This window comes from Spea bombifrons, chromosome 6 (assembly GCF_027358695.1).
Source record: "Spea bombifrons isolate aSpeBom1 chromosome 6, aSpeBom1.2.pri, whole genome shotgun sequence".
NCBI lineage: Eukaryota > Metazoa > Chordata > Amphibia > Anura > Pelobatidae > Spea > Spea bombifrons.
In genome coordinates, this window is record NC_071092.1 from 11091154 (window position 1) to 11104189 (window position 13036).

The following is a 13036-nucleotide window of genomic DNA, read 5'->3' on the forward strand; positions in this document are numbered from 1 at the left end:
CTCCAATGCGGCAGGTTCTCTCTTCAGTGGACTGCTTCACAGTCCAGGGAGAACCAATCAGCAGCCAGTAGAGTCATGTAAGCGCTGTGATGACCAATCACATTGATGGCATTTAGAATCAGAATAGTCAGAATCCTGTATTTTATAAACATAGTTTCATAACTCCCAACAGTTCAAATAGCCAAAAATACACACCTTTGTTTTGGAGGGTATAGTTAGAGGTGTGCCTGATTTCTTTGTAAGTGGCTTTCTGACCCCGAAATACCTTTTTATGCAACATGAACAGCATTTAAAGAAGAATGTATTTTTTTTTACAGAATATATAATAAAATAATTCTAATATAAAAATTATTTAATTGATTGTAATATAATAATAATGTATAAACACATTCCCTGCTGTTTCTATACACATCGTTGTAAATTTTTAGGGCTACAGAACACTGTGATGCTCTCATACCCAGCCAACATTTTGAGATAACAGGAAGGGACGGAGGGATTGAGGGTTTGATCTTCTCAACCGTCACATGAAGAGCTACAGCATAGTATAGCCTAAAAAGGCACTATCCCCCTAGTAAAGTGCTACCGTCCCTGGACCTACCAGTCAGGTCAAAAGGAAGAATATTCAACTTCCCATCTACTAACAGTTTATTTTAGGATAAAAACATTAATTTATTGACTTGTGCTCTTTCCATATGATTCTGTATTGGTTTATAGTTATAAACTATTTGAACTCAGTATAATCTGTGGTGAAAGGTGGAAGCTGGCATAGCAATAGCGTGTCAATGCAGGGTTTTTGGCTGCATTTACGCTGTTTCCATACATAGACAAAACCAGTTCACCCAAGATGACTGGATTTTCCATATGTTTCCATGACTTCTCTGACTAGGCAGACCTGGTTTGAGTCAGAGTCTTCGGGTGACGTGCTGCTTCCCTGGATCTCTGGGTATCCTATTTATGTGGGTAGAGGAGCTGTATTTGGCCACGCCTACGCCCACCCACTAGCCCTCCTACTACCTGCCCATTGAAGGCTGTTTGAGGCTGTCCCTGCCCCCAAAGAATACAAGCCCCACCCTCACACATGGCTAGCCCTGCCCCTCACAAAACCACTCCCCCAGAGGGGTGATATCTCCTGTCGCCTGCCACATGGGAAGTTCCCAGTAATTCAAGCAAGTCTTGCGTTATCCTGCATTCTAACAAATAATCACTGTCATGCACCCCCTGCTGCCCTTTACACAGGCGTAATAAGCATGCCCAGCCCTCCCTGTACTATACATTGTGTGAGATTTTGGGGGGAGGGATGAGAAGTTCAGTGAAAGGGAATTTCAAAAATTGGCAACTTTGAATAAAATGAATTAAGACAGATGACTGACTGAGGTGAGAGGTCAGGTCTCAGATGTATGTACCAAATTCTGCATGTTTCTGTGTTTGTTTGGCCGAGGCGCATATAAATCATTCTTTGTTTAGCATTTGTGCTATTATTTGGGTTGAATCTTTGCATTTTATAAATAATGAGAAATTATTTTTTGACCTCTTCTTTCCCAACCATCTGTTGTGTGGCTGCAGCTGCTTCGCCCTGTTCTTGCCAGGCGTTCTTTTCTTTGAATCACTTTTTTTTAACTCTTTCCATGCCTGTATGCCATGCTCTCTTGTACTGCATTGCTTATGACTAGTTAACCCTTTCAGTGGATGGGGGGACACATTACACCAAAGAAGTAATTCCAATTTATTTCTCTCCCCATTGGTTTCCAGCACAAAGTGTTCTATCCATGTGAGATTCAACCAGATGTATTCCTCGCCTTACAAATAACCCACGGGAACCGGACCAGGTATAACTCCTATTACTTTTGATTTATTAGGAGAATTCTGTGTTTCAGAAGGTAATGTTGTTACATTCTCAAATTATCCTAACTGAACCCACTAAAGTCACAGGGTATTCCGTCCATGTCACAAGCCCCTAAATAGTCCACAAGATATAATGATCTGCCCTCTTACTTGCCTGTAACATGACGCGGTTTCTGCCTCTGTAAATAATTGACTTTATTTTCTTTCCAATAAAGCAGGGAATTTACAGATGCTGTAAAAATTGTCGACGTTGGGGGGTAAAAGAGTGATTCTGGGAAAGAGACAAAAGGTTGTGATGAAATTCTTATGACTAACCCCCAACCCATCAGAAACACACAAAAAAACAATAAAAGAGGAAAAACAAGCATATGTACCATGTCATTATTTATAGAACAGATCACGCAACATGGGTTTTGTATATGTTAAAGCTATAGGAATAAACTTGTGAAATGTTTACTATTCCGATCTTAAATTCCGGGTTAAATCCTAAAAAGGCTATAGCAAGTAAGTCAGCAAACATACCCCAATCACTTTGTTAGATGTGGTAATATCATTCATCAACATTTTTCCCATATATGCGAATTGTAAATATGTCCTGTTCGTGACAACCATGTGTTAGTGCGCCTACAGGGCCTGCTTTCTACCCTTACCAGCATTGTATTGTACCCTAATTTATCGTTAACATGTTTGCATTTGAGTTGTATATATGTTTGTAGCGTGGATTGAATACACATGTACGTGCTTTCCTCTCTGCATATTTTGGTTTTTGATATAAACCAGATGTTTGTGTTTCATGCAAATTTAGATGTATGCACTATTAAAAAAATCAAAGCGTGAAACCTTTTTTTTTCTTTTAATTCCTGCTAATAAAAGAAAGATGATGCTATTTTTTTATTAAACAAAAAAAAAATCCTTCTTACCAGGTTTGAAATGCGAACTGCGTTTGGAAAGTTTTTATGGACACGTTGTCTAAACAGTACTTGGTGGGGTTTGAGGGGATTTTCAAACCTATCACAGGTAAAAAGTAGCTAAATACCCCCCTTACTAGACATTACCTCTTTACCTTATATATAATTCTCCAGGGCAGATCATACTTGGCAGGTTTATAAGCCATTAGAGCCTGAGAATTCTCCAGCGACATTAATCACAATGACATTGAGTGGTTGAGAAACTTAACCCCTTCAGGGATTTATTTAGTTTGACAGCAGATAACCGTTTGGCCCACCCACCCTGCCATTCTCCTACCTGCGCTAAATCCAGACCCTATTCGAGCCTTGACCTTCTCTAATGAAGATTGCGTAACGCCTGCCAGAAGCCTGCATTCATTCACTTAATTAATGCTACCAAATGAGCTTTTTAATGTGGGAGACTGAAGAAAATACTTGTCATGGCTTTCACTGATTGCAATTAAATCCTCTAATATTAATTCTTCATAAGTACCACATTCTAAATTAATATGGAACAATAATGCTTACCGAGTAAAATCCTACCACCTAAGATGGGATACTGTTCTGTGAAATAACTTCTTTTTTTCTGTGAAGTATTTTCCATCAGCCAGATTTCCTACTGTGCCTGTCAGGAGAAGGCTGGCATAAGGCCCGGACTAGCCATCAGACACACCAAGTAAAGGTCTGGTGGGCCAGTACCCGGCAGCACCCCCTAGCAATTATTATCAGTTCAGCTCAACATATATCAGGAAAAAAGGACTGCATAAATGGAGTCGATGGCAGGACACCACAGAGGAAGCCATTGCTCTCCAACGTAACATCTCTGTTCGCCATAAGTTTGCCAAAGAGCCCAGTGACACTCCAGCACGACTGACAAAATGTTTTGTGGGCTGATGAAGCTCAAGTTGAATTGTTCTGGAAGAACACACAGCATTACATATGGTGTAAAAAGGGCACCACATACCTACATGAAAACATGATCCCAAAAGAGTACGGTGAAGGAAGAATCATGAGGGCCTGGACAGCTTGTCATCATTGAGGGTACAATGAATTCCCAAGTGTATCAAGGACAATGACCCTAAACATCTAAGTAAATCTACTACTGAATGGTTTCAAAAAAAGAAAATCTGCCTTTTGGAGTGGCCTCTAATTCTGACCGGACACGAGCACAGTATTACTCCAAAAGAGCAATGTGGTAGGGCAACAGACATCCATGTCGTCTCAGTGGGCATCGCCATGGTTCTTAGCAACCACACAGTTCCATGGATTTGCGGCTAGGTCCTGGTCAGGCGCATGGAGTGTTTCAGGCCATGTGAGCACAGGGTGACTTAGACATAAGTGGGGACTGGGCAGGCAGGCGAAGAGTCTCCCCATGAATCCGTCATGGCCCCCTCCCAAACTCAAACCTACCCCCATGTAGCCACAGCCTCTGTGGGTCACCGTGACAGCCCAGTCACAGCCTAGACCTTAACCTATTAGAGATGCTGTGGAATGACCTCAAGAGAGCCGTTCAACACCACACATCCTAGGAATATGACTGAGCTTAAGCGGTTCTGTAAGAAAGAATGGTCTCCTGAACGTTGTGCAGGTCTGAGCCGCAGCTACCAAAAGAAATTCCCTGAGGTTATTGGTGCCCAAAGAGGTTTGACCTGTTATTAAATCCAAGGGTTAACTTACTTTTTTCACCAGCACTGTGAATGTTTAATGGGTATGATTAATAAAGAGATGAAAGAGCATCATTGGGTTTGTCTAAACTTAGATGTAGATCAGATCACATTTGTATGAACACTTAATGCAGAAAACCAGGTATTTCCAAAGGGTTCATTTAATTTTTCTTGCCACTGTATCTTCTGAAAACTGAGTAAAATGTTAATAAATTCATGCCCCTTCTTCAGAATCCTAAACTTCCTCAGAGCTTGAATGCAGACACCATTTATAGAAGAGATATATGGAGCCAGACGTGATGTTATGTTATTACATCACTTTTACATGCTCACAAAAAGATCATCACCACTAATGTGCGCCTTAGCTTTCTCATTATTGTGACCCCATGTCCCTCATCTTGCCTCCAAGCCTGATATATTACAGTTCTTCGGTCTTTTTGGCGCCCTTTTTTATGACGAAGGCTGTATCCCTCTTCTCTTCTACTCATTGATACAGAAGTTATACAAATTCTTGTGCTTATAGTACAGAAAACCATGACTCCAGAGCTCCTTGTAATCTCAAGGCTGCTGCCTCAAATGTACTAAGGTTTGTGGTGGTGCCAGATATTCAATTAACTGCTGTTGACCTTTGTTTTAATTAAGCACAAGTTACCTCCCATGGGGCATTAGTGAATTAACCCAGCAGTGCTTCATGCTTTGTGCTCTATGAGAGAAAATATGCATTTCTGGTTTAAGGGCTAGAACTATGGGAATTGGTTACAAAACTCAACTCATTAAAAACACGGATTAAATCTATACTGCATCCATTGTGTTTATGTGGGTTGCTCCCAATATGTGTTACATTTTAAATGGTCGGTAAGTTGTACACTTGCCGGTATTTAGCATTATGTTTTGACTGTTTTTTAAGCATTTGTAAATATGCTGTATATTATCTCCATGTCAAATTAGACCATGGGGTACAGTTTGGAAAATGTTAACATTTTAAAAATATACAGTTTTTTTTCTCAGGAAAGTAATGCATTGAATAAACGGCTAGTGGAGGTAGCTTGGTAACAGTTTGTGAGAACTGGATAGTTTCAAATTTGCAGCCTGAGTAAGCTATTAAGATCTCATTGGCTGCAAAATTCTATCATTTTGGAAGTGATATAAATGAGTGTCCGGTGATGTGAGTTGGATTTCTCTTCTGGTGAAAGGCATGACCACCAAAGAAATAGAGCCTGTCCATATCCTGATCTTTGCCACATTCCCCAGCCCTAGATTTAAGCTGTTGACCCAATGCACCAGGTTTAGATAGGTAACCAATATGTAACTCTTCAGGCATGGTTAAAGATGCTGTTCCACTCAGCATATCTTAACTAACAATCTTGTCCCGTGCTTTGCCTTGCTGTTTTTTCCTTGTTTTTAATGTACGCTTTAATGACCCTGTTTTGTTAAAGGTTACGTTTATTTAATTGAAAACAGCACAATGTCACTGCTTTCTTTTTAAACAATTTTAATGTTTTGTAACTGCAAAGAATAAAATGTCAAGCAACTCATAGGAACATTCCATTGATTTTGATGGTTTTTGTACTACATTTAGTACTAGGCCTCAGAATATGTCATTTTACATTTTTGTATCAGACCACATTAATGAAAATTATGTGGAGTATTAGACTGATACAATACTGTCTGTTCTAAATATGAACTGGCATCCAGGTTCTTCCACCATGTACATCTCCAATTCCCAGACTTCCAGGGTCTTCCATGATGTACACCTCCAATCCTCAGACACCCAGGGTCTTCCATTGTGTACATTTCTAATCCCCAGACATCCACGGTCTTCCCCATGTACATCTCTAATCCCAGACATCCACGTTCTTCCCCATGTACACCTCCAATCCCCAGACATCCAGGTTCTGTCCCATGTATACCTCTAATATCCAGCCATCCAGGTTCTGTCCCATGCACACCTCAACCCATCCTCAATTACCCGTAATATCTGTGTTCTGCACACGTAAAATCTCACAATAGCCATATTTTCAGCACTAACTAGATGTTTTAATTCACAATGCAATATATTTACACAGCTTTAATATATAATTTTAAGAGTTCGTTGTATTAGTTGTATTCAATGGGAGAAACTATTTTTAGGAGATCAGTCCACTCTAAATAAACACAGGTATAGGAAATCATCAGATTTTTCATCTGTTCTACTTCAGTATAGGTTTCCTCACCCTTGTTGCCTCTGGCTTTTGTTCAGGTAAAGATTAAAAGCAGTGTTTGGTACACAGATGGAGCAAAATCTTGTAGGGGTGATTATTTTTACAGCGTGTACAATTCATGTGCCACACCACAATCAGTATATTTAACACATGACCAAATATTGTAATTAAGTAATCTCATTTATCATATTGTGTAAAACAGGACTGTATTTATTATATTCTGCTTCATCCACAGGAGAGAATTCACTGCACATTTCAGATTTATACTCTGAGAGAAACTTAGTTACATATTCATTTACAACTATTTACAGATGAACAATACAGACTCTCCCCACTAAATATCTAAAGGAGTGGGGGAACAAATATGAGAGCTACCTATTTACGCAAAACACACATTTCAGATCTTCCTACTAGAAACATACCCCTGACACCTTTCACTCCCTCCTAATACATGGGTAACACCAGAGAAAATGACATTACTCCTCATCCTTAGATCTAGATATTAGGGGTGCAAATACCTCTCACCATGTCCTGATACGCCTCACCTCCTCTTAATACAGAGACATTTGTACATGTAATTCTCATGTCTTGCTAATTCATAGGCATTAGAAGAAATATCTCCATAATTCTCATTTCCTTTCCATGATACACAATCGCCAGCCCAGGTACCTTTGGCCATGTCCTAATGCACAGTCACCGGCCCCAGTATCTATCATATCTTAAGCTACAGACATCAACAGGTATCCGTCATCTAGTCATAAAGCACACATACATCTCATATTAGCTCCAGAACCGTACCTAGGGGCAGGCCAGAGGTGCAGCCCCTCGTTGATGTCACATAAGAGACAGGGGCAAGGGCATTGCTCAAGTGCGCCACTCACCTTGCACCACCTCAGGCAGCTGCTCCATGGAGGTTACAGCCCTGACAAAAACAAGGACACAAGGACACATACCTCTCAGTTTCAATAACTCTTGCAAGTCTATTGTTCTTTTTCCTGGTTTACCAAAAAATACCTCCGCCCCCCCCCATAATCACCAACACTGGAGATGTACTTTTTATATTCCCTTATTATTTACATATTGTATATGCCCCTCGCCCCTTTTAATACACAAACTTCAGGGAAATTATTTGTTATTTGAATAAAGAAACAAACATCCTAACTTATGACATATAAAAAGGAAGACTTGTAGAAAAAATGCTTTTGTTGTCTATTATGTCTGCACACATCTCTCTCGTATACCAATGCCTAACATATATAAATCCAAATGCCATCATCTTTGAAGCACTGGGCCCCATAAAACACAACTGTATTTTTTTATATAAAGTGCAAACGCTCACTCATGCAACACTTACATGTCCAGTACATTTTCACAATGGCAGACAATTTTAGGTAGGCCACTGAAAATATTGTATTTTACATCAATATTTCTTCTGTAACATAATAAAATAATGGAAGATTTCAAAGCGTGGTGTTTATCACCAAGGAAAAACTTTCTGAAAATGCAGCCCTCTGGTCAGCACTTATTCTTGTCCATAGTACATTTATTTTATCACTCCTTCCCGGAAAAGTCCTGTAGAATATTTTGTATAGTCCAAACAGGGAAAAATGTAGGCACCACATACAGAAAGGTTTAGGGAAAGGTGGCTTCCTACAGATACGTGACTAATCCCATATGTGTTTATTTTATATCCCCAAAGACAAAAGCTTGGTGAATTATTTATTTACTGGCGTGATGAGGATCTGGAGAGCAAAATGTAGAAACAGTATAACTTGTCTGGTGACTGAAAGGCTGTCTGTAGACTGTATGGTACAGTGGTCATAGAGCAATGGTCTGCAGAATGCGTAATGGAACGTACAAATCATATTATCCTATTGGTCCTGTCGTCTGAGGTCAGTAGACAAAGTTGCAAAGTTCTACAGGAAATATTTAGTGCCAGTTTCAGAAAATACTCCCAACACAGAAAAATATGAAAACAATCTGAGCTTCCAGACCAGTGACAAGATATAACTGTTCCCCATGCTGATATGTCCGAATTAGGACAAAGTCCCTGTACTTCAAATGGCATCCCAGACAGGGTTGGTGGGGAAGTTTTGTGCTCCCCAATAAATAAAGTCTGAGAGATCCATGGAGGATCAAGCAACCATCTGTCTATATATATATATTTATATATTTATTTAATATTTATAGTTCTGCTTTTTGTCTTAATATAAAAAAGGGGGTTGGGTAAAAATAAAATAGGGATCAGTCTGCAGATGAGAAAACATTTGGGGCAAAAGGAGATGAATAGAATAAGTCCAAGGGAATGGATGTCCCTTTTCATGTTTGTAGTTCCCCAGTGGGTGGGTGATTTCTCCGGTTCCTAGCACGTTTTTGGTCCTGAAGGTCTTTAGCATCGCTATGAGCAGAGCCTGGAGGGCGCCAGTATCCCTGGCAGTACTGGTTGATAAGTCCCATCTCTGGCTGAGAGAGGAGCTGAACTAAATCATCATAGGCTCCTGGGGGGCCAGCAGGATTGGTGGCAAGAGCAGCAGGGGCATCAGGGTGAAGAAGGGCTGCAGTGACTGCCTCAGCACTCAGAACATGGAGGCGCACACGCATCACAGTGTGCTTAAAGTTGTTCTCTGTGGCTGTGCAGTGGTACACTCCAGCATCTGCAAGTTGCAAAGAGCGCAGTAGAAGGCCTTGATCGGTTTTCAAGAAACGTCCTTCAGAGCGGATCTATAGGAGCACAATGGAGTTAATAGACATTCCTGATGTATGTAATTCACAACAATAAATTTAACAAGCTCAGTCTCTGAAATTCTTTGTTCTAAAGCTCTCGTTTAACACATTATTTTGTACCAACTTACTACACATCTATTCAATATGGACCCTTCGAATACTAGCTGCCATACTGCCCACACATATTAATGATTCCCTTTCCTAACTTGCCGCTCCCTTCCTAGACACTTTAATACACTACATCCTGAAAGGTACTCAGTACCTGTACTGTAGCTCTTACCTCTATACCATCCCATTAACAAATACAACTGCTTCTAATGTGTCACCTCGCTTGTTATCGGATCATCCCTCGCATACCCTTACCTCCTTTTTCCGGTCACTATTGTCCTTCTGGAGAATCCATTTGACAGAGGCCTGTGGGGAACGTGGCTGGCATTCCAAAAAAGCTGAACTGCCCTCCACTCCATATTGCACTGCGTCCATCCCATTCTTGCTCACTGCATGATGGAAAAGTCGACACCACTCTTTGAGAAAGGGTTGGATGAAGTTTTACAGAGGCACACAACTCTATGGTTTGAACTCCATTAATTGCCAACTATGTATGTGGCCAGTAAAAAAAAATGCTAGGATGCCAACCATGCACCATATAGGGTCCCCTCTCCACAATCACTAAAACCAATTAAGGAAGAAACCTTGTAAGAAAATGATTTTGTTTTTGTTACTTTTATGGTTTGGTTTGAAAGTTATGCAAGGTAATAGAGGGGGTATATCATGTTATCTTAAGCACAGTTTGCCCTAAACTATGTATCAATAAATAAATAACTTGTCCCAGATGCTTCCCTAAGTGTAAGCTCTTTACACGATTTTATATATATATATATTTATATATATATATATGGACAGAATGTCTTGGTTTGTCCCCTTCAGCATATTAAGACACTTAGGACAATGTAATACTTCCAATTTTGTGGGAACAGGGGAAGGCCCTTTTTTATTCCAGCATGACAGCTCCCCAGCACAGAAAGCAAGGTCCATAAAGACATGGTGGGATGGTTTTTCTGTGTCAGAGCCCTGACCAAAACCCCATCAAACAGCTTGGAAAGAACTGGAACGGAGATTGTGAGATGGCCTTCCCATCCAACATCAGTGGCTGACCTCACAAATGCTCTACTGGAGGAATGGGGAAAGATTCCCACAGAAACACTTAAAAATCTTGTGAAATGCTTTCCCAGAAGAGTGAAAGCTGTTATAGATGCAAAGGGGGTCCAGCTACATATTAATGTTGATGTATTTAGAATGCAATGCCATAAAAGTTCCTGTTGGTGTAACGGTCAGGTGTCCCAATACTTTTGTCCATATATTGCATGTTAAGTTGGATTGTTTTGCTTTAGATCTTACCGTTTGAATTGTATCCTCTGCACTGTCTCATGGGGTTTCCATGTCTCACATCCTGACGTCTGCTACGTCTGTGAAAGTCAAGTTATAAACAAAGAGAGTGGTAAGAGAGTGGGCATTTAAAACAGTAAGTCAATTACTCCAACATATAATCTGTCCTTACCTCTTAGAGGAAGCTGAGTAACGGGAGCAGGTTTTTCCATCCCAGGCGCAGTATGGGTCCCGAGCAAGACAACAGTCTGCACACGCTTCCCCGTAAACATCACAACGGTGGAGGGCTAGGTGCGTCACCCCAGACATGGATGCCACGTAAAGCTGTTGCTGTAAAAGAAGAAGACAAAAGATTTATACAGGATGAACATCTCCAATTGGTAAAATGCCACCAAGTTTAAAATCTAAACTGGAGCACTCTTCCCAGTTTTAACTAGCAATATCATTGCCAACCTGATGTTATGCTACGTTTTCATTAAGGTTTAAAACTCGTGAGTCATATATATGAGCATTCCATCATATACGCACCAACATTGCCTTTAACAAAACATGTATTTTTTATGAAGAACATTTACAGTCCCTGAAATAATAATACCTGCTCTCTACGGCTGTGAAGGCTTTATTTGATGATTGTAATAAGTGAAATTTTGATTTAAGTCAATAATTTTAATTCTATATAATAGTGTGGCAATAAAAGCAATGGTAAACGTGTGGCATTTTGTAACAAAATGTTCCGCCCTTTGTCTTGTTCAGCTTACAATGTCTGTTTCTTTCTGAAAATTGGCAAGCTGAGCCTAATAAAGGAAGACATTTGCTATTCTACCATGGGTAATAAAAGGCAGCTGTTATCTCGAGTGAGTAATATAAAAAATTTACACCTAAATATTAGTGATTGTTAACCCTGCTATTGCCAAATCAATATAACACTTTTCTATCTCACAATAATTTCGCGGGCCAGACCCTGCAAGTGCTAAGCTCTCAAATCTAAGCGGTTGTGAAATAGACAGCCCAGGAGTCTATGTAAGCATTAAAACAGATTAGCAAGAGGTATAATGCATTTGTGGATAGGGCAATAAATGTGGGTCATATTATTGCCTTCACTTAATAACAATAGTTCTCTAACCCCTGCACATTTCATTTTAACTTTGCACGTCCTATACATATGGAGGCAGAAAAACTGATTGTTTTGGATTTATTACAGGAGTTTTCTTTTTCTTTTTACAGGTTTCCCTAAAAACAGGTGCTACAAATGCGGTCATTTTGTGGGGGAGGGTGTATGAGCAAGTATGCGTGATTAAGAGAATGAATGAGTATCTGTGAATGATTAGTATCTGTGAATGAATCGGTATATGAATGAGTGAATGAATGTTTGTGAATGAGTAAATGAATGTGTGTGTGTGTGTGTGATAGCATAGATGTGTAAGTGGGGGGTAGCATGGCATGGTGTAATCACACTCCTATCATGCTCAGGTTCTAGCATGTACCTGCTGCCTGGGCATGATAGGAGTGTGATTGCTATTAGCAATTTTATATATATATATATAAATATATATATAATATTGTCATTTTGGTGTGTTAACCACACTTTTATTAAAAGTAAGTAACATATCAACATTGGACAGAAAAACTAAATAACTATATATATATATATATAAAATTGTTAACCGCAATCACACTCCTATCATGTTAAGTCCAATTTTGGTGTGTTACTTACTTTTAATAAAAGTGTGGTTATATTTTTTCTTTTTTCGGTTTTGGCCCAGTGAATCCTGAATTTTTGGTTTCGGTCCAAAATTTTCATTTCGGTGCATCCCTACCAATTGTCTTCATATTTTTATTGTTGCCAAATATTTTTTTATAATAAATCTGCAGTTTCGCTACTTTTCTCTTGTGCTTTAGCCATTTCCACGCTTGCAGCTGCCTGCTCTTCCTGATTGGTTACTCAATTATCTTTTTAAATGTTCGTAATGTTTTTTAAAACACTAAAAGGAAGCGGAGGATGATAAGCTCCTCAGAAAAAGATTATAAAGAGTTTCCTAGCTTGAAAAATGAAAAAAGTTGCTAAAAATAATAAAACAGGTTCAACATTGAAAAAGATTAACAACACATTGGGCATTGTTTAATGCTCCTGTGGTGGATGTAAAGTCTTTTTTCGTGACAGATACACCTTAATGATCAGTCAATCAAGATATTTCCTTAACATAGTTGAGGATAAAGAGCCTCTGTAACATCAAAAACCTATGTAACATAATACCTTGCGTGACAGGTATGC

General features: G+C 39.5%; 1 protein-coding gene across 2 annotated transcripts in view; it reads right to left on the reverse strand.

The window, feature by feature from the left end:
• Positions 1 to 6834: 6834 nt before the first annotated feature.
• Positions 6835 to 13036, reverse strand: part of SEMA3F (semaphorin 3F) — a 50668-nt gene continuing 44466 nt past the window's right edge. For both annotated transcript variants that reach the window (XM_053468884.1, XM_053468883.1), the window contains 4 exons: positions 10937 to 11094; positions 10777 to 10844; positions 9742 to 9875; positions 6835 to 9375 (listed from right to left, as the gene is read on the reverse strand). In XM_053468884.1, coding sequence (XP_053324859.1) covers positions 8974 to 9375; positions 9742 to 9875; positions 10777 to 10844; positions 10937 to 11094 — 762 coding nt within the window. In that variant the 3' untranslated portion in view covers positions 6835 to 8973. The remainder of the gene's footprint in view (positions 9376 to 9741; positions 9876 to 10776; positions 10845 to 10936; positions 11095 to 13036) is intronic.